The sequence below is a fragment of the Gambusia affinis genome, linkage group LG17 (genome assembly GCF_019740435.1).
Source record: "Gambusia affinis linkage group LG17, SWU_Gaff_1.0, whole genome shotgun sequence".
NCBI classification, from domain to species: domain Eukaryota; kingdom Metazoa; phylum Chordata; class Actinopteri; order Cyprinodontiformes; family Poeciliidae; genus Gambusia; species Gambusia affinis.
Genome location: NC_057884.1, coordinates 24,904,542 through 24,927,506, shown reverse-complemented (window position 1 = coordinate 24,927,506; position 22,965 = coordinate 24,904,542). Strand labels below are relative to the sequence as shown.

At 38.7% G+C, this 22,965-nt stretch overlaps 1 protein-coding gene across 1 annotated transcript in view; it reads left to right on the top strand.

Annotated features, from left to right (window-relative positions):
• Nucleotides 1-22,965, top strand: part of LOC122846867 (transcription factor 4-like) — a 169,430-nt gene that overhangs the window by 71,469 nt on the left and 74,996 nt on the right. Inside the window, 3 exon segments of the mRNA XM_044144105.1 lie at nucleotides 6,162-6,220; nucleotides 19,393-19,519; nucleotides 20,737-20,786. Coding sequence (XP_044000040.1) covers nucleotides 6,162-6,220; nucleotides 19,393-19,519; nucleotides 20,737-20,786 — 236 coding nt within the window.

The window sequence follows — 22,965 nt, the reverse complement described above, 5'->3', positions numbered from 1 at the left end:
ACGTGGCATTTTAATTATTAGTTTTAGTAATTTGTAACATTTACTGGTTTTCATTTTCACAGACAAAATCCACTTTAAGGTGTAAAATTTAATGAGAAAAGACACATTATATTAAAAATAATTTCAGTTTTCAGGTTTTTATAGTGGAGAATATTTAATATTTAATATTTAATATTATTTTTCTGTTAGAGTAGAAAACACAACAAGATTGACTAGAAAAATTTAAACCACCCAGTTAGTTTTTCCTGTAATGGAGAACAAGTGTGGCGACCAGCAACAGGTGGGGGAGGGGCAGTGACACCGATGAGGGAGGCTACTTATGTTTTCTGTGACCTTTAATTTGAAATCCTTCAATGTGAGAAAACTCAGACATGAAGTTGTTGTGGTAACCTTTGACCTCTGTATCTGCTCTGGAGAATCTGAAATAATATGAAATAATTCAAGGAAATCTGCAACTTAAATAAGAAAATTAATGTCAACATGGCTTCAGCACGCAGAGGAGAATTAATCCAAACATTTTAATTTAAATCTTATTTTGAAATCTGGTCTTCCATTTCTGCAGACAGAAATATTTGGACCTCCTGAGAAATGGAAACTAATTTACAGAGTAATAATTAAAGTTATTCAGTATCTGTTATTTTCTCAATGGCTCTCTGAAAACTAATATTCCTCTTTAAAACCATTTAATTAAGATATGCTCGGTATAGATTTTTTTGCTGCTTTCTCTCCAAGAAGGAATTTATTTTTGAGGTAATAATTTTTCTCAGACGGTAGAAAACACGTATATTTATCTGAAATATGTTCCCCGTCCAGAGGGTTTCTGGCTGACCGCTCGGTTCCTGCCCCCTCTCCGCTTCTTAATGCCGTTCTTTCTTCAGCAGCCAAATTAAAATACCGATCATTTTTGTTTGTGTGCTCGGCCTGCGCAGACGATGGACGGTGAAAATAAAGAGCTGTGGCTGAATTTATGTCAAAAATCTTCATTTAAAAATGTTTTGATGAAATTTAAAAGCTCCTTTTGTAGATTTAGTGGATTTTCTCTTTAGCTGGGGGTTTTATTTTGTTTTCATGTAAATTTGTTGTAAATGTTTAAAATAATGCACTCATTTCATGACAGATGATCACAGAATGAAACAGAAACAGTGAAAGTGTAACGATGATTTCCCAGAGAGAGCTGACAGCTTCGCTACGTCGACTCTCGTCTTCAGGACTCTTCGTGTAAAAGAGGCAGTTTCTGTCTCTGCTTCCAGGACCACAAAGATAATAAAAAAATCTCCTCAAATGAAATAAAAACAATAAAACAACATGAGGGTGTTTTTATAGAGCTTGGAGGATCCAAACGGATCGGGTCTCCAGTATATCTGCTGCTTTAGACGATGTGTTTATGGATGCGGTTTCCCCATGGGTGTTTTCGCCGCCTGCACATGTACTCCAGGTATTTTTACATAAACGCAGCGCTGCTCGCTGCTCGCTGCTCGCTGCTCGCTGCTCGGCGATGGGGTGTTTTTATTTAAGGCTGCTGTGCCAGACGGGCTGAAGCTGCTGCCAGAACCCCCACGGCCCGGCGACGTGCAGCTCCATGCTGGACGAGGCCTCCACGTCCACAGCAACACCAGCTCAGACCTCACCTTTAAATTATTAACTCATCTTTTCTTTGTTGTACTTATTTATTGTTTTAATTTGCAACATTTACAATAAAATCTCTTCTAAGGTACGACCATATAAATTTTAAGTACCAGAAATATTACTTTTTTTTTTTATCCTACATGATTTATTACAATTAAATTTATTACAATTACACTTTTAATGGCTTTGGTTTATATGAACCAAGGCTTTGGTTGTATGTATAGATAAATGTATAAATCTAACATTATTTATTTCAATTAAACAGATATTTTTAAACTTTTAGCTGCTTTGGTTCATTTTAATGAAACAGTGCTTTGGTTGTATATTAATACATATATGAAAATATATAGATAGAAATATATATTTTATAAATAGATATATATCACTCTAACATGATCTATTTCAATTAAATAGTAATATTTTTACATTTTTGCTGCTTTAGTTCAATTTTTGGACACAACCGTTGGGGGACTTTTGGCTCCGGGTTTTTTTAGTAAACGTTCTCCAACGTTGCTGCGTGTTGTGGTGTGTGTGTGTGTGTGTGTGTGTGTGTGTGTGAATGGAGGAGCTCCAGTAAGGTATAAATATAAATACGTAGTGTATTCTACATATTTACATGTGTGTGAGAGGGAAAGCGCACATCTGTGGCGGTAATTTCCTGTACTTTGTGTGTGTGGGGGTGTCTTTGTGTACGTGCCAAACCGGTCCAGCTGGCATCGGTTGTAGCTGAATCCGAGGCCTGTGTATTGGACACACACACACACACCCCCACACACACACACTGTCGACCACATTCCTATTCTATACGCCTGTAATTATCAACCTCTTCTGCATCGACTACCATGTTGGCATGCATTCAGCGCTGGTCTATACACGCCTGATTCCAGCCCTGCAACACGCTTCATCCATTTCATCCGCACCGACAGCAGAACGTAATTACACACTAACTGCGGTTTGATATTTAGACTGGCTGCAGATTTAAGGTTTTTTTTATCCAAAAAAGAAGGTCTGCCTGGTAAAAATAGTAATCGAAGCGGTCCCGCAGCTCAGAGAGGAGGGAAAGCCTGTTCAGGAGCCGCAGAGGAAATTAGCTTTGTTGTCTGCACACAACGGCAGCCGGTGCGTTTTCTGAATTCATCAGACACCTTTTTCACAGCGACGCGTTCGTTCGTTCGTTCGGTTTGGGGTTTAAAAATGAAAGTTCCTCTCGTCTCACGCTCATCAAGCTCTGGCCTGCTTCTAAAGGCTCTGGACGTCTGATTTTAATCACACCCAAGATGTTCGGCGCAGTGATGAAACCGGGATCAGCTGAGTGTAGCACATCCTCTGCAAAGGTTGTTTCTCAATGTAATTATGTTTTTATGTATCATGTCTGTGAAAAAGACTTGACTGAGTTCAATTAAACTGAGATACTGGAAAAAACAACAAGAGAAAAATATGGAAAAGAGAAATCAGTGTTTCCAAAGTGCGGCTCGGGGGCCATTTGTTTTCACCGGAGTGACTCAGTTCGGCCCCCAACTGGGATTGAAACTTAAAAATGTTGTTTTGTTATAAATGAAATGATCGACCACAGGAACTAGTACTTCTTTAAAATCAATATTAATTAAAACAAGCTCTTATATCTTGCTAAAAAATAAATTTTTAGTTCATTTCGTCTTATTTCAAGTATGCTAATATATTTGCACTAAAAATACTTGGTAAGAGTTTCTGTTTTTGCAGTGTAGTACTGTAAAACAGAAACCCAATTTCATGATTGAAAAGAACATAGTCACAAAAATGCACAAGACTCGAAGTTTTCCAGGAGTGAAGTCCTCTGCAGTCCCACTGGGTTTTGGTTCTGGTCGGGATAAAATAATCCGACCCAAACGTCGTGAATCAACGATTTAAATTCCACCGTTTGTCACGTGTGAGAGATCTCTGCGTTTCCATTCTGGGCCGTTTACCTCCACAACCCGTCCAGAACACAACGCATGACGTTGAACCAAAAATGGCCGCCAGCCGCGTGTCCAACTCAAGGCCCGCGGGCCAAATCCGGCCCGCCGTAAAGCTTTCTGTGGCCCAGAGGGACACGGAAACAGAACCTGGAAAATAACCGTCGTATGCTTAAATAATATTTTATCAATCAAGTGAAAGCAGCTTTCAATGGGAGAAGATTAGAGAAACAAAATCTGAAATTCTGACTTTTTTTCTCAGAATTTTGACTTTTGATTCATTTTTTTCTTCACGTTTTTATATTTATTCTTTCAAATGACCAATTAATGATGTTCAGTATTAAGAAGTACTCATTGACTGCAGGGGCGACTATTCATATTTTTATGGCTTTTATTGATATATTTTACCACCTCAGGCCCTTTAAGGACATCAATAATCTGGATATGAATTTGATATTCCAGGTTTTTTGTTCCTGCGTCTCTAACTCTTCTTATCAGCTGAGGTTTTAAGGAATGTGGAACCTCAAGTGGAAAAGCTGAAGCTCTTTAGTGGAGGAATCATAACCACGTCTCAGATGTGCGAATTCTTCGAGGGTTGGCTATTTTCTGGATTTGGTTTGTGACGGTTGCTTAGCAGGCGCTAATGAGTCTCTGAAGACAAATGTTTGTCCAGTGAGACTCAGAGAAGAAAAAACAATGGCATTATAAAAAAGAAGGCTTCAGAGTTGAAGATGTGTTTTATAGTCCTCAGTTTATTCAACAGATAGACCAGAGGAGACGAGTTAGAGGGTCCAACATGGCGTCAGGGTTTGGTGCAAACTAAAAAGGAAGCGTTTGGTTCTTGTGACTCTTTGCTTTTTGTGTGGATCTACAGCAGATGTGTTTTTAATTTTGCTGTGAGATCAGGGAACAGAAAACATGAACGCTCTGATCAGAACCGGCTGTGACTGTAGTAACTTCTGAAAGCTGGTGGAACGGTTATTATTATTATTATTATTATTATTATTATTATTATTTATTATTAATATTATTTATTACTACTGTATTCTGTTCTCATGTCGCTGGGAAAACGAACCCATTAACACACACACTGCTTCATTATTAAACTGTCTATTTTTATCAGAGAAACTTTAGATGATGTCTGATCCAGAAAAATTACCTTTAAGTTTCTCAAAGGCTCAGAGATTCCCAAGAAGAAAACTTTAAGTTCTTGAAATATGGCCAGTATTTAAAACATTTTAAAACGTGTTTTTCAAGTTCCAGGAAGGAAAATGTCTCTTTATCTTCTCAAATGAAATCTTCAGGTTTAATCTATTGGGACACTTTTTAGAAAATGGTAGAAAGTTTTGTAAATTTTAGAAATGGAGGTTTCAGAAAGTAGCACAAGTGGTTTGGTGTAAAATCACAGAATTGGTCAAATAACTGGTGAAACAATAACCTGAAGTCAGAAACGAAACATTTTATAGATATTTTGTGCTTTCCTGGTACCAAGTGTACCAGGAAAGTTACTTCATCATAAAACACTCGACATTAGGACAAGTTTAGAAACTAGTCTGTAAATTTCACACTTGTAAGTATAAATTGATCTTGTAAAGTTTGAGAAATGAACCCATGAAGTTTGTTAGAGAAGCTGTATGTATGTAACGCAGCCCAGTTTTAACGTCGATCCAGAAAGTCCTGAGGCTGAACCGTCTCTAAAAATACTGAGTTCAAGGAAAGTAACTTTAGTTTCTGGTCCCTGTAAATTCTGTGAAATTAAAGTTTGAAATGCAAACTATAATTCAGGAAGGTGATTAAGAGTTAATTTATGAGAAATAGTATCTATATACTGGAGAGTTCACTGTAAGTTTCAGCAAGTATTTAGTTTGTTCTTTAAAGTACGGCTCCAGGTTTCCTCATAATATAACCAGAAAGTTTCTGAAATTTATCTAGAAGTTCTAGAAAGTAACCTGTAAGTTTTAGGAAGTTAATCGTAAAGTTTGGGGAATTTCTTTGTTCATGGATGTAATCTGTAAAACCTTGAAAGTACCATTTAATAGAAATGTAATCTGTATCGTCATTTAAGTTTGTTACAAGTCATGGAAGTTGAGGACTGTAAAGGAAACTCTCGCCTCTTCGTGGTTCAGAATCTGTACATTTTTCTTCCAATAATGTGCAGAAAGTCCGTGTATTCACAGATCTCATCATAGATCTAAAATATTTAAAAGAAAATACAGTTTGTGGAGCTGAGATAACTCGGCTAAATGCTAGTTGACACGCTACTAGCTAGCATTTGTAAACCAGCCAATCCAGGAGCACCATTTGTTTTCCTTGATGCTGATTGGCTGAACCACAGAGAGGGTTTCCTCTGTGCATATTAAAGCATATTTAGGTATGAAATAAGTTGCAATCAGCCTTTTTAGAGGCCGTCTCAAGTATTTGCATGTAAATTTTGTGCCAATCCCGACCACTGTTCACATTTTTTCCTCTGTTTGGTTTTATAAAGAATAAATTGGTAAATAAATGCTTTTTAACATAAGTTTCACCTCTTTCGACACAGCAGAGAGAAATGAAACAAAGTGTGAAATGAATGACTATACACTGTGTTGTCTTCTTCTCATGTAGGTAAATCGGAGAGGAGTTCTTACCCGTACGGCAGGGAGTCCAACCCACACTGCCATCAGGTCAGTGAGACTTTAAATGTGTCTTTTATCGGCGCTCAGTGGGCGACAAGCCGGCCGCTGTGGGAGGAAACGTCTCAACTGGAGCAAAAACCAGGAGGAATCTGGGAATCTGGGTGTTCAGAATGACAAGAAACCACCACAAAATCACCCTGCAGCTTTTCAAAACCACTTATCATCAAAACCTGTTGGAAAGAATCTAAAAGGGCTGAAAAATCAACATTTACTGAAGTTACATTTACTTCACCAAACTCAATACAATCACAATTTAATTCAGAATAAAAGTTCTTCAGTTTTAGATCGGATTAATTTCACTTCAGTTAATCCTTTCCCAATAAATGAACATTAAAAACTATTTCATTAACAGCCATTCAAATCATTTTTATGTTTATTTTGAAATAAATATGTTTCTATTACTATTTGAATCCACTAAAGTAAAAATATTTGCTCCACAGAATCAAATTCTAACCTCATTATTTCCACTTGATTCAAAATAAATAAATTAAATTTAAAATTTCATCCAGTTCAATTTGTAAAGCGGAAAAGAAATATATATATATATATTGATAATAAATTACAATTTCTAATTTTAACAAGTTTCATTTTTTCATTTTAACAAGTTTATCTCACTATAATGATAAAGTTTCTTGTTTTTTTAGAAATGTTCTGGTTTAATGAGTTATATAGTTTGTTATAACCTTGTTATAACCTTGTTATAACCTTGTTATGACCTTGTTATAACCTTGTTATAACCTTGTTATAACCTTGTTATAACCTTGTTATAACCTTGTTATAACCTTGTTATAATAACCTTGTTATAACCTTGTTATAACCTTGTTATAACGGGATTCTGCTCCTGAATTTACTCCGTACTTTGGTTCATTCTATTGAAATGTATTCTAATTCAAAAATACCGTATTAATCACAAAGGAAAGTTAAATAATATGTAATCAGTTGGTTTTAATCCTACCAAGAGTCCAAATGTATTAAATTATTAATATTTCATTCAAATTCATCCAATTAAAACCAGTTTTAGCCTCCAGATGATTTTAAAACATTTTATACAGTTTGTTCAGATATCAGAATCGATTGTCTGAGATGGACAAAAATGAATAAACAAAGAAAAAAAATGTATATTTATATTTCTCTTTCTTCTAGAGAAGCTTTGCTCTCCTAACTGGATGATCTCTGTATGTATTTATGGGCAACTATTCACATTTTAAATACAGAGAAGCGCTGATTGATGTGTCCAACATCCTCAGAAACAACATCTCTGATAAAATATTTTTATATTTCTCACAGAGGCTCATAACTCGGCCACTTATTTCCAACTTTACAAACTAACTGTAATTAATTTTAAATGCAAGGATGATATTTTGCAGATCATAGCAGCAGGTGTTATTAGGACTTTGGTGAAAGCTTTGTTTTGAATCTGCTCTCGTTTTCTGCTCATTTCTCCTGGAGCATATGCATTCATGCTAAAGTGCTGCTGATAATTAAGACGTACAGATGCTGCGCTTTGATTGTGCTGCTGGAATATTAAACAGAAAGAGTCTTCAAGAGTTGGCTCTACTTTGATGACCGCCAGTTTAGGAAATGCATAAGATTTATTTCACTGCAAGCTGTTCTGATGTTGTGGGTTTCTGTTTATTTTTGTCACCAACATATAATAATTAAGGCTTTTCAAAGTGCCATAATTCACACATGGCGAAAATGCAATGCTACAAGGTGCTGCGGATTATTCATGAATAAGTGAAATGAATTCATCAGATCTTGTGCAGATCAAAAAGGTTTGAGTTTCAGACGAGATGAAAGCTGGAGGATAATTGTGGAAAATTAGATCTGCTCAGTAAAACACTTATGGACGCCTCTTGGTGTTGCATCTGACAGAAAATAAGTTGTGCAGGGATTGTTTGGCGAGATAAAGTTTTCTCTCAGTGGAAATGATCTATAAATTCAGAAAAAGTTCCCTTTAGAGTCAGGAGTGTAGTTGGTATTTTCTTGGAAATTCCTCTGGAACAGAAAGTAATTTTAGTCATTTCTGCTGAAGTTTTGGTGAGTAATTTGAGTTTGTAGTTTTCTGTAGTTTTCTGGTCAATCACCAATCTTTACTTTATAGTTCAATACCATTTTTTTATTGTCTGAAAAGTTGCTAAAAAGAAACACCTAGTTGCTAAGATTATTGTTAACTGCGGAGATGTGAAACATGTTGCACGGTTTATTCACCCAACATTTAGGAAATCGGGTCACATTTATCGCTGGTACCACTAACATCCTGTACATTTTGCAGAAGAACCATTGAAAGGTTTCCCCACCTGGTAGCCTGGTAGACTCGGTTTGATTCAGGACAGAAATTTCAACATTTATTTCATTTCAAACTAGTTTCAAACCAACAAACCCTGTTCCCCTCCTGGCCTCTGGGGGCGCTGCACCAAGAATCTCTGAATGAAACGACACAAAAACCTCTGAAGCAGATACTGAGTGCAACTTCCTCCTGCACCAAATGAAAACAAAAATGGAGTGGCATCAGATTTTAGCGGTTGGAGGATTTTTCAAGCCATTTCTCCTGCTAGCGCTAGGCTAATGTGTTTGTTATGGTTTTATTTACCCAGAATGCCCTGCGCTGCTTTTCATGTGGTCTCCAGTTCGCTTGGTGTTCACACACGTATTCGAAGTGAACCAGAGTTCACTCCGACCAAACCCAGACCCAGGTTTGGAACTTGAAACGGCCTGTTACCCAGCAGCTTGTTGCTAGGCAACCAAAGAGGAAATGAGTCAATCGATTCCACCATCTTAGCTTAGCTTGAAAGCTACATTTCCCAGAATGCCTTGCGGTTCTGGATTGGATTTCAGTGAATGTTCTATATATTGAATATGGAATCGGGTGTATTATCTATCGATATTGATATTGTTATTGATTTATTGTCCGGCCCCAACAGGAAGTAACCTGAACGTTTAAGGAACCAAATGTTTGTCATCCTGACTGAGTCGTAACATTTCCGTCCTGATCTGCCATTTCCAGCCTCCTCTTCCTTCCAGCTGCGGCTTTTGTCTGAGTCGACATCAACCCAAAGAGAGTAGAAATATTAAATGAATCAAACATCGCTGCGTCTCTGGCCATTTTCCGACTGGGCTGCTGTCAAATTATCCTGCTCCAGAGTCTGAATGGCTCCTGATGGAAATTGTTGGATTAATTTACATGCTGGGCTGACGTCCAACATCCTTGGCTGTTAGTGAAAGATTGAGAGAGAGCAGGAGTAAAATAAAACGTAGAGCGGGGCGGAGAGGTTTTCACTGATCCATGTTTGCTTTTCTGATTCCTGATTGGAGGCAGTTTTTATCAACGTTTTGAACTTTACCCCCAAAGTTGCCTGATACACTGGCATCCTCATTTTGTTAGCATCCTTCTCACAATAAACAGTTACTAATGATTTATAGATGAACATTTGTAACGTGATAGCATTTGGTTTTAATGCGAGTGTATTAAAATCCTCGGTGGTACGTTGTGTCTTAGAGAATGTGTTGAAGCTTTTTCTTCTGCTGCTTCATGTCGGGTCCAGAGTTTATTTGAATTTCTTTGCTGGAATTGAGATCATCTGTTTGTTTGTTGTTAGCGTATTTCAGAGGTGATGTGGAGCCGTAAAGCGGCGGTGGAAGCACCATCCTGGGTCGTACGTCCCACCCACACGCGTCACTTATGGCTGCTATCTGAAGGAGCGTAGTCATGGGACTTTGACTGGGCCAAAGCCTGCATCTAATGCTACAAGAAATAAAATATTAAAAATGACTGAAGGCTTCATTTTTAAGTCTTGAAATGCAAACATGCACTTAAAGTCCAGGCACATAAAAGCAGCCGTTTGCATAAATATGCATCTGCCTCAGACATTATGCGAACACACGAGGGAAATGTATGTAGATGGACTTGAATTACGGGGTGCAAACAGCGTCAATAAGCTGCAGCAGGCCGAGTTTTCATCACCTGCTCAGACCTCCGCAGGTGCAGCAGCAGCTTCCTCGCTCAGTCCTCCACGAGCTGAAATGGCCCTTTAAACACTCCAGAGGCTCTTCAAACATGCTGACCTTTGACCCCAGATCTAATCTGTCGGGTCGAGAGACTGCAGAGTAATGGCTCTCCAACAGAACTTCACCACAAAGCTGCAGCTCAGCTCCAAGCATGCCGTTTTTCACTCGTATAATCACATTTAAACGTTTAAATACTTTGATTTTCCTGTAGAGTTTATTCACAGCAAAAGATCAGATTTTTTAATACCGTTATTATAATTATGAAAGTATTTATAATTCAGGGGAGTAGAAAACCTGAAAAAAAAATTATTTCAGCTTATTGTTATTGGTAATAAAACACAAGTATGGAAAAAGAGAATAATTATCTTTTACTTCTGGAAGACAATCTGCAAACATTGGGAATAAAAATGTGCAGAAAACATTAATTACAGTAGCTCTGTGTCCACTGACCACATAATCTTTGAAATGTATTTTCCTATCAGCATGTCTGCATCCATCCATCCATAATGATGTCTGCAGGTTCCTACAGACATCATTTGAAGCACTCTGTGTTTCGGTGGTTTTGCAGTTTTCTGGAAGTTTGTTCCAGATTTGTGGTGCATAGAAGCTGAATGCTGCTTCTATATGTTGGGTTTTATGGTTTTTATCCAAACCCAGTTTGCAATTGTCTATTTAGATTTCATGTCGGATTATTGATCTTGTTGCATTTCACACTGAAAATGCGACACAAAATGATCGGTGTGATATTTGTTCCAGTAAGTTTTTCTGTGGTGTTAGAAACAGTTTTTATCAGTGAAGCATGTTAAGGTTTTTTCAGTTTCAAATCTTTTTTCTGTTAAATTATTTTCAGTTTCCAAAAATGTTTTCGGAACAACCTTTATGGCCATAATTTAGTTCCGTATAGTCGCTGTGTTGAGCTGTCAGTCATGACTCAACACCCCATATGTTTCCCCTATCTGAGGCTCCGCCTCCAGTCCAAGCAAGGTCAGACGTTTAAGTACCTTTTTCCTTTTAGTTTATAAACTTGATGGCACTCATTTAGCTCCATACAGCCAATGTGTTTGGTTGTTAGGTTTTTATCAGTTTGAAACTTAAAAAAAAGAAAAGAAACACTTGAAACTTGATCTTAAAATTCTGAGCCTTTTTTTCACTTTGAAATAAAACTTTTTAGAACTGTGGCCCCAATTTAGCTCCATACAGCCGCTATATTCGGTTGTTTTTTTTTTCTTTGAAACTAAAAAACAAAAAGAAAAACCTGAAACCTGATCTTAAAATCAATTTTGAACTTTTTCTTTTCAGATTTAAATAATGTTTTTGGTAACAAACTTTATGGCCCCAGTTTAGCTCCATATATTTATCTCTGCATTAATAAAGTGATAACTGCACCAGCATATTGACTGTTGTGTATGCATGTTATTAGACAGTAATAGGAGATTATTTGCGTCAGTAAAAACCAAAGTTTTGATTCATAAATCGGAGCGTTTTCCTCTCCAGCTGCTCTCCAGGTCCAAACGCTCAACACGCAGATCCAGCTGCTCGCGCTCTCCAGAGACTCTCAGCCGTCATTTAGTCTCATCTGCCGACCGCACAGATCGACTCGCCTTTATTTTGTTTTTGCCATCAATCACTAACGCACCTTAATGCAGACGAGCGCGCGCAGGCCTGTGTGTGTCGACGGCTGAGCTGTGACAGCTGACAGGGTGTGTGTGTGTGTGTGTGTGTGTGTGCGTGTTTTGGTATCCGGACCACCCAGAGGAATGTTTACTGTTTCCATGTTATGTGCAGTTATTAAGCTGTTAGAGATACAGTCAGGGTGAAAAGGAAGCACAGCCCTTTATGAGATCCGTAGCCCTTCTACGGATCTCATAAAAATCATTATTTATTAAAGATGAAACCAAAATGGAAGAGCTGACTTTGGTCCACGCTTCATCTGCTGAACAGATGGACTCGGTCTGGAAAACTTTGGTGTACAGAAAAGATCTTGTTCCACTCAGTGAGGGTTTCCCTCCCCGATACTCTGAAAGAATTGGTTTGATTTGGGACCAAAATGCATCTCCAGCTTAGCAATTGGAGAATTTCTTAAGCCATTTCTCCTGCTAATGCTAGGCTAACACGTTTGTTTAGTTGTATTTACCCAGAATGCCCTGCGCTGTAGTCCACTTCTTGCTTTTGGAGCGGTCTCTGGTACGCTTGGTGTTTCCATATGCATTCAAACTAAACCAGAGTTAATTTCAACCGAACCCAGATGAAGGTTTATAGACAGATCGCTTTAATCCAACTCCAGTCCGTCTGCCTAGAAAGTCTGGTTCTGTTGGTGTGAATGCTAATCGACCTCTGACCTCTGGTCTTCTGGTCCTCCAAAAATCGGTCTGGATTCGGTTGAGGTGAACTCTGGTTTGGTTTGAATGCATATGTGAACATCAAGTAGACTGGAGACCGCTAAAAAAGCAGGAAGTTGATTACAGCACAGGGCATTCTGGGTAAATGCAACCAAAACTCTAGCGTTAGCCTAGCGCTAGTTGAAGAAACAGCTTGAGAAATCTTTCAACCAATGAAATCTGACGCCTCCATCTTGTTTCCATCTGGTGAAGAAGGAAGTTGCTCTCAGTGTCTTCAGAGGTTTTTGTGTGGTTTCCTTCAGTGGTTGTTGGTGCAGCGCCCCCACAGGCCAGGAGGGGAACAGGTTGCTCAAAGGGTTTGGTTTGTTTGACTCGCTTGATGGAAACATGACAATCTAAAAAGATGTCACCTGAAACTGTAACAAATATTGTGATTTTTGTCACCAATCGAATCGATATCTATTCTTGAATTTTTTTAGATCAGGATGCGATGAGTTGCTTTTAGAGATCTCTGGTCTGCTTCCTGCTGTGAGACAGGTTTTGTTTAGGCCAGTATCGGGTGAAGTTGAGGTGAAACCGGTTTAAGGTCAGCCGATCTGGTTGCTTTGTGCGCGAGGCGGCTGGGTTTGTTCCAGAAGTTTCTGTCAGGCATCACGAGGCGACGCGGGGAGCTCCTCTGTCAGCCGCTTTAACCCTCTCCTCTCTCTGATGTGTCGAACATCAAACGCTGCGCTGTCACACGTTACACACACACCGCGCGCCAACAGCTGGTAACAGACACCGAACAGAGCTGAGCTGTCACATCCACACTGCAGCGCTGACACACACACCGGCAGACCGCACACACTCCTCACATCCAGCCTCCATCAGACGACGAAGAGTCAGCGGATATTTTCCTCTTCCTCCGGATTCTTATCTGTGACAGATTAAGGGACGACCCGGGGACGTTTTAAAATTATTTTTATTAAAGGACGACGTCTCACTCCGCTTATCTTCAAAAAGTATTCACACCCTTTCAACTTTTTCCTCACTTTTAACATATTTATTGGAGTTGAGAAGAAAATATTAAATATTTTTAAAAATAAAAATCTGAAAAGTGCGTCATGCATTTCACCCCTGGATTGCTAACGCTGACCCACCAAACACATAAAACAACTATAACATTAAACATAAATTACTTAACTGAAGCTAATGCTAAACTGCTAAAAGCATTTTAAAAAGTAGCTGCAGCTAACACTAAAGTGTTAAACAGTGCTAATGCTAAACCACTAAAAATGTTTAAGAAAAGATGTTTGGAAGCTAACGCTGCACTGCTAACAAGCTGCTCAGTTATCATTTATTTATTTATGTCTTGATCCATTTTGGGTCTTCCATCTGATTTTTAACTGTTTTTCTTTTATATTTATTTTTCTACGCCTCTTTAGCTGCTTTTTCATGATTCTGTCTTGTGTTGGTTTTCCTTTCTCTCCTGTCATTCATCGTGGTTTGTATGTTTCTGTTTTTTACCTTTCCATCTCACCAAACACTCGGCTAATTGTTTTCTCCCTCCTGTCCTTAATATTTCCTCCTCCCTTCATCTTGAATTCCCCCACCTCATGCTTTCCATCCTTTTAATTGCATTTAGGATGCTGCCAGATACTGCGAGGTGTAATGTGCTGTCTGATTCCTCTCTAAGTGTTCTTAAATGATCACTATTTATTTGTCAAGCCAAGCGTTGAGCGCTAATTAAGGAGAAATGCTTTGAACTGCTCGCTGTGTGTGATTGGCTGTTAGCGTGTGAAGCCGATGGAAGACAGAGGAAGACGTCTTGTTGAAGTCAGTCCTGCTCTGAAGCGTTTGCTTCCTTTTTGGTTTGGCTGTTTACTTTATGGGATGAATCTGCGACGGTTTCATGGGGAAGCAGACTAAAACTTTCAGATATTGTTGGACATGACTGACCAGAACTGAACCCAGATCCAGAACTGGGTTTTTCTGTTGAGGTTTCCTTCCCAGCCCCATCGAGTCCCACCGTCTGGCAACTGTAGGATTCATAAGAAGCCATTTTTAACCTTTATAGTCCAACTGAGACCTCACAGTACCTCTCACCTGAGATTGGATGGAAAAGTTGCAACATTTGTTGCATTTTCAGTTGCAGCAAAACAGTTAAAACATTTGAGCAACATGTTGCCGTCTTCATTTACCCAGAAAGACCTGGAAGGAAACGGAGCATCAAGTTGATCTACAACGGATGGATGGATGATGGATGATGGATGGATGGATGGATGATGGATGGATGATGGATGGATGATGGATGGATGGATGGATGGATAGATGATGGATGGATGATGGATGGATGACGGTTGGATGTTTACTTGACACTAAGATAAAGAAGTGTTGCTGCTCTGTTCATTATTGATTATTGATTTTGGTTGAACTGTTTGTATTCGACCTCCTGGGCCAACAGGAAGTGATGCTGTTGAATCCGACCTCTCTGATTGGCCAATCAGCCTCAGCCAGAACCAATCAAATCCAATCTGCTAGTAACAAATAACTGGACATCTTAATCAACCCGCTTCGGCTTGTTGAGCTTCCCATCCGTTGTTCCGTTGCCACTGAAACCCGTTGCCGTTGCCGACTGGGACCCAGCTGCTCATACAGACCATAATAACCAAGACGGATCACCAGAGAGCGAGGCGGAGACGCACGGCGGAGACGCGCAGCACACACAACCAATCGGACGGATACGCCACCGGATCGCCTGACGCACAAAAATAAACGCATGCAGATACGAAGGAAGCCGTCCTCCATGATGGATGGCTGCCTGAGTCCGACACAAGCAGCGTTACCGCAGCGACCGCCTCCTCCGCCCTCGCGCAGCGCTCACGTGTCATCAATTTCCAGCGTGAGAGACGCGAGGAAGGAGGGAGGTAGGAGGCAGGAAGGAGTCATTAATTACCAGGAAGTGCTGGCGAGGCAGCGGCGCACCTGTACGCCAGCTGACACACACATGCGCACTCCCCCCCCCCACACACACACACACACACACACTCCTGAGGGAGTCGGACCCGGAGGCTGCTGCTGCTGCATGGAGAAAACCAACCGAGACGAAGAAGCTGTGGAGGTTGTCTGGTCAATAAAGGATTTTAATTCAGAAAAACTTTGAAAAAAACATGAAAAATGGAAAAATACTTTTATTCTGCTCACAGTGTGTAGCGCTAGCTTAGCTAACAGCTAACAGTCGCTCCAGTAAACACCGGGAAGTGTCTTGTTGTCCTGATATTTACTGAACTGAACACTGTAAAACTGTAACATACAATTATTAATGGACGTTAGCATTGATACAACAAAAATATCCAATATTAAATTTTCATGTAAAGAAGATCTAACATCACCAATTAGATGAATGTCTTACATATTTTCAACCTTAAAAATCATACATATGTTTTACACTTTTCAAAATGGCCGCCGTTTTTAAGAACAGAAACATTTCCATGTGGATGAAGCGTTCCAGTGAACACCTCGTTAGCTTGTAGCAGAACTCCTTTTTATGTTTGTGATGGTAGGACGGAAAATTACTTTTTCTTTCCTTTAATGTTTCTACTGCAAATATTTAGTACATTTGACAAAAAACTAGATAACATTTCAGCAAAGATTTAAGTTTATTTTAGCCAAAATGCCCTTAAAATTGATTTGAAAAATGTTAGTTCAGCTGACAGATTATTTCACTGGTACTTTTTAAAATCACACCTTAGTGTCATTGATGTAAAACGAGCTTCTATGTTTTGCTGAAAAGTTATTTTTGTTTCATCTAAATAAAATAGGCAGAAAATACATTTTAATACGACTTTGTGTTTTTGCAGTGTGCTTCCTGTCTTTCCCGTTTTAAAGCCTTTAAGGAGCGATAATGACCTCTGAGTCACTGATTTTCCACCAGAATTGTTCTGGACTTCCCCACATCATGATGCAGCCTCCACCATGCAGGCGGAGCGTCTTCAAACTGCTGCTGCAGCGTTTATTTCTGATTTAATCCGGCCAGAAGCATACGGTCCAGGTAACGAGATGCAGTCGGGCCAGACGGGCGTCCTCCCGCCTCGGCGACCCCGTCTAGTTGCCGTGGAGACCTGGCTTGACGCTCGGGTTTTTCTGCAGGAGAAAAGAAAGAAAGGCGAGGACAATCACTGAGACCCTTTTTGTTTTAGTGGGAACCTCCTTTTAGCCCCGATGGCGGGCGCACACCGAGCCCCACCGGGGCGGCGGGAACACTGCGCGACTGTGCGCTTTTCTGTCTGGCTGACTTTATTTAAGACAAGGGCCCTTTTGTTTTAGGGCCCCGGGGCCGAGGGCGGCCCTGTAATTGGCCTACTTAGGCCCTGCTTAGCATGAGAAAAGTCTGCGCTAACTTTTTTGTTTTCAGACGGAACAGGCTCGCTGATGAGAATTCAGATCAGGAGGAGAGAGAAAGAGAAAACACCCTCCCTCCTCCGCGCCCGGAGTCTAAACACACTCCTCCGCCTAAAACACACCACACGCTAATTACTTAACGAGGAGCTGGGAAAAAAACATGTCAGAGGAGTCTATTTACGGGCGGAGGGAGAGGCGGCTTCTTTTTCACCTCCAACAAACTTTCTGCACCACTTTGAATAAAAAAAGAAACCCCTCTCTCTGCCTGAATCGGCCCAGATGCCACTTGTTGCTGCAGAAATCACTGAACTTAATTAGCGGGACAATGTGTGTGTGTGTGTGAGAGAGAGAGAGAGAGAGAGAGACGGAGCGCTGTGAGGCGTAAACAGAGCCGCGGCTCAGAGTCGGAGTCGGTTTGAGTCAGGAGGTGAACGTCATGGTTCTGCTGCTTCCAGGTAGGATCGGCCTGAAAAACACACAGCTGCTACGTTTCTGGGTTCATTTCGGTTTGTTTCTGCTCCGGTCCAGAAATTCACACAAACCTGAAATGATACCAGGAGTACGGATCTAGAATGGAGATTTAACCTGCAGTAAGTTCTCAAATAACTTTTTACTCAATTAAAATATTTAATCAGTTTATTTCAAAGTCTGTAATTAATTAATCAGAATTAATTGGATTAAAAAATGTACTCTGCAAATCTTATCAAGTATTTTTAGTTAGTGCGCTTGAAATAACATTAAAAAAAAAATTTTTTTTACATCAATTTTAAGAAATTATTTACTGAAAAGAAGCTCAAATTTCTTCTTGAAAAGTTACTAACAAGTTAGTTTTTTCTTTTTTTAAGTGTATTAAGATATTTGCATTAGTATCTAAAATAAAAATATTTGGTCAAATTTTGTGGTTTTGCAGTTTATTTACTAAATAAGAATTAATAAATTATTGATTAAGGTTTCAGGAAGTCATGGAGCTTCTTTAGAAATGTGGACGCTGACGTTAGCGCTAGCTGCTACATGCTTAGCATTCAGATGCTAATTTAGGCTATCGTAGCTTCACTGACAGGCTAACTTCTTTTAGCACAAATTGAACACAACAATAGTCTTTTGTAGCGTCCAGTCGGGTCGGGTTTTGAAGCAGAAATTAAAGTGCAGTGAACCAGAGAAGACGTTTCCGTTGCTAGCTGCTGTAGTTTGTGCATCAGATTTACAGGCGTACCAGAAATATACAAATATTATTTTTATGTTATTAAATAATCAAAACTAACATTTTACTGTCCTGATCCTGGTATCCTATAATATTATTTATGTTGATAAATGATGTAAATGTGAGGTTTTAGAAGCTACTTGCCTGTCCTGCAATGTATAGCAAACCCATTTGTCATTTAATTTGAAAATTAGTTCCAAGTCAGTGAGAAAACTTTTCTGTCCAGATATTTTATTTCGACTCTGAAGACTCAGCAACCAAATGAAGGACACAGACTGAGCTGTTTTTCCATTTGTCAAAAGAGGTTTCAATCAATCAATCAATCAATCAATCAATCAATCAATCAATCAATGTATCACATTTCAGCAACAAAGCAGTTCTAAATGCTCTCCATCATAAAAACAAAGATGTGTGGAGAGGCAAAAACAGTGTAGCAACTGGTACACAAGGTGGTGGCAGTATCATACTGTGGTTGTTTTAACTCTTTAATGTTTAAATCTATTTGTATTCATAAAAAATATGAAATGTTTGACTCTTAATGCCAAAAACAATTGCACAAAAAGCCTAAAAGCAGATATTAAATGTCCAAATGAGCTAGTTTTAACTCTGACCACTAGATGGTAGCGAAGAACTCCAGTGAACTTATTACTGTGTGTAAAATATGCATCAATAGGCATTAATGGGATGACTTTGTGGTGGTTTGATGAAAACTTAGCTTTGCCAAAGTCTGGAAGAACATCCAAATTTTTCCCTTTAGAGCAAAGAAAACGTTAAGAATGGTGTCCAAAATGTGGCCCGGGGGCCATTTAAAGGCCTTGAAATGATTCTCACAGCGGTCCAAGTGATGCTAAGAGACGTTTAGCTGAAAAATATGGAGGGAAGTTTGGATATAATTGTGATTTTAATGTTTATAGTGATCAATTCAAACTTCCAGCTCTAGTTTATGTTTTGTTCTGTTGTTCTGTTATTAATATGCAAACTGTCATTTTCCAGGCTGAAAAACCTTGAAGATGAGATTCAAGGTTTTAGTTTGTTGAGGTTTAGTGAAATGTTTGACTAATTTATTTCTTTTTGAGCTGTTTTTTCCTTTTATTATTTATAATTATTTAGTTAATGCCATAATGTTTAAATGTCTAGTGCTAAATAATGCTAACATAATTAGCATAATAATGCTAACGAGTCTTTTCTCTGGTTCTGTTGTGTTTTCGGTCGCCCCCCCCCCCCACCTCCAGGCGGTTCTGGGCGGCGAGCTGGCGATGGGCAGCCCCAGCGCGGCGTCGCCCACCAAGCCGGCGGGTCAGTACTACCAGCACTACGGGTCCAACCCGCGCAGGAGAGCGCTGCACATGGACGCCATGGGTGAGGCTCCCGTTGGCTTAAAACTTTTTCTATTTTTTACGTTATTTTTCTTTGAAACATCATGGAGGTTTCCAACATGAGGTTCTCGGCCCCAATGTGGGACCTGAGGTTTCTGATTAATGAGATGTTTTGTTTTGTTTTTTATTCTAAATTATGTCTTTAAAGACACATTAACACGAATCCAACACGTTGATAAATGGAGGCATAAAATGTTTTTCAGTCAATTATGTAAAACATGCAGCAATTTATTAAATAAATTCATGGCAGTGGCTTTATTAGGCTTTTGTAATTATTTTTATGTTTATAAATAAATACATAGAACTAATTATCAAGACTTATATGAAGCCTCATTTTAAATTAAATCTGTATTATTAACTAACTTCATAATGATAAAAACATTTAATATTAAATACAGAACTGATTTCAATATTCAGATTTTTAGGACATTCTTATTTTCATTATTTAACATTTATTTTTATATAGTTGAATAAAATTAAATTACAACAATTGCACATAAAATTGTTAGTTTTATTTAATTTGCTAACAGTGTAGTAAATGTAAATTTTTAATTGAATAAAATATAAAGTAACACAAGCATAGTTTTCCTGTTATGCTGCAGCTTAAATTGTGTTTTTATTATTTTACACTGAATGCTGAATATAAAACAACATATTTTTTGTTTAAATGTGTCATCCTGGTTATTGATGTTGAAATATTTCGCCGTCCTGGAATCTGATTTAATTTCTACGGCCAATCAGTGAGCAGCGAACATCTGGCTGAAACGGAGACGAACCGTGTTTGGTCCGATCGCTTTAAAACCAGGACATAACGAAAACCGTGGGGGCTTTCAGCCTTCAGACCACACACACACACACGCACACACACGCACACACACACACACACACACACACACACTCCAGTAGAAAACGCAGCTAATTTTCCCATCACAGCCTCACCTTCTGAATTAATAGGAGCGTCTCCTTGAGAGAAACCCTGAACACTAATATAAATATTCCAGGAGCTGGGCTCTTTTGTGCTGCTCTCTGTATTTCCTGATTGTTTTTGTGCTGCTCTCTGTATTTCCTGATTGTTTTTGTGCTGCTGTCTGTATTTTCTGCCTGTTTTTGTGCTGCAGCGTCCTCCTGAGCGGCGCTCCTGTTGACAGGAAGTGGAATCTCATCCTAAACTCACATTTTGCTCTTTTATGTTTCTTACAGAGGTCCACACAAAAAAGGTGCGGAAGGTCCCTCCCGGCTTGCCGTCCTCAGTAAGTGATGCTGATGTTTCCTTTCATTTGTGGGATTGAAGGATGTCCCTGCTGGGCTTCCGTATGGACAAAGTGATGATGATGATTCTCTGGTTTTAAGGCGTTTTTGTTGAACTATGACCTGCAGTTTGTTTATAAATAACTGAGGATGTTTATTGTTGGCAAATGTTTCATTATAGTTTTGTTTATTCTGGGATGTTTGTAGTTTTTTGTAATTAATTTTAAGTTTCACAAGTTAAACACAAATTATTTTTTCTTTTGAAGTCAAAATATTTACAGTTTCTAAATCTAACTTTTATACTTTTACAGTTTTTCTAGAAGTTATTGAAGAAGTTTCTCTTTACATTATTTTAGTTAGTTTGTTCATTTTTATGGCCAACATTGAAAAGTATTAATAGTTTTTATAGTTACTTTTGTTTTTTTATGTCTTACAGCTGTTTTTAAGCTTAAATATTTTTACAGATTTGTGTTTTATGGTTTTTAAAAAATTAAAAAGTTTTTGAAGAGTTTTATTTTTTAAACATTTTAATTCAATTTTTTATTTTTACGCTCAGTATAGAAAAGCATTCACAGATTTTACAGTTATTTTTTTTATTTTTTACCTGTAATTTAATCTTTTGTCTAGATCTTTTTTGCTCTTCTCATGATTTAAAGTTTTTTTTAATAGATTTTATTGTTTAAACATTTTTGACAGTCAATAATTTTCAAGTATTTTAAATTTTTTTTATTTATTTTTTACAGATTTTTTAATAGCTTCTGATAATAACGATTGCTACATTTTATTATATTTTTAGTTATTTAGAAGTTTATTTCATTTCTTGAATTAGTTTTAAAGTAGTCAACATTTATTTTAATTGTTTTTCATATCTTACATTTATTAAAATCAGTTTTTTTCTTTCAGTTCTAGTTTTTTCACTCCATTTTCTGGGTCAGTTCTTTCAGTGATTTTCTGTTTTTTGACTGTTTTTCCACCTGTATTCCGGCTGTCAGTTTTGTTTGATCACAGCCGGTTTTATCGGATCGTCTCTGTTGGCGTTTAAACATCGATGCTGCTGCAGCATTCGGGTTCCATGTTTGCTGCTGTTTGGTTTTAGATTTGAAGCGTTTCTTTAATATCTCGGCGTTTGTGTTGAAGTTGGTTTTCCTTCCTGTTGGATCGGTCGCTGCTCGGCTCTTTGCTCGTTAACGATGGCTGAATACGCAGCGTGTCGGCGGGAGTCCGTTTTGTCCTTCCTTCCTTCGGCGGAGGAAGGAGGGAAGAGCGAACGGCAGGAGAGGGAGGATGGGAAGAGAAAGATGAGTGTGATCTGAAGAGTCCAGCTCAGGATCTTCCGTCAGTAAATCCTGATGGAAAAGTTTCTGCTGTTTCCACCTGCAAGCTGCAGTTTCACTGGATGATCTGCAGGAACGCTGCGTTTTGTCTTCCTGGTTCTGCAGCTTCTTCCTCCGCTAAACGTTGCTGGTAGCGAACAGTTTGGTTGTCGACGGCGTTCTGGATTCCCGCCGGTTTGCTGTGCAGGGGAGCAGAAAATAAAGGTTTAAGTTGGTTCTGTAGAGCCACCGGTTCTGGTTTCATTATCGCTGCTCTGTTTTCTGGGAAGAAGAGCTGCTAACTTTCTGAACACCAAACCACTAAAACACAAACTTCCAGAAACATCTTGTTTCCAGGAGCTGCAGTTGTTTCAGAAAATATAAAAACTTTTGACTTTCTGTTGAGTAAATTCATCAAAACTCGACTTTAAAATGCCGATTATTTCTGTTTATAAAACTGATGAAATACTGGAAGGACAGAATAAACGTCTGATATTTATTTGATATCATTCCATAATATTCACCAGCAGTGGGCGCCACTAGCTAAAAATGTAGCTACGCTAACTAATTATAAATATTAATTCTGCTAACACTAAAACTCTAAATCAGTACCGTACTTATTAGACGCTAGTGCTATAGAGATATATTAGCATGGTATTTAGTGGAGGCTAATGCTAAAGCGCTACATTAGCATGATATTTAGTGGAGGCTAATGCTAAAGCGCTATGTTAGCATGGTATTTAGTGGAAGCTAATGCTAAAGCGTTATGTTAGCATGGTATTTAGTGGAGGTTCAGCTCAAAAGTTGCATTTCTAAGTCTCTGTGTTTTTGCCTCCAGTCTGCAGTGAAGCTCATTTTGTAAGCTAAC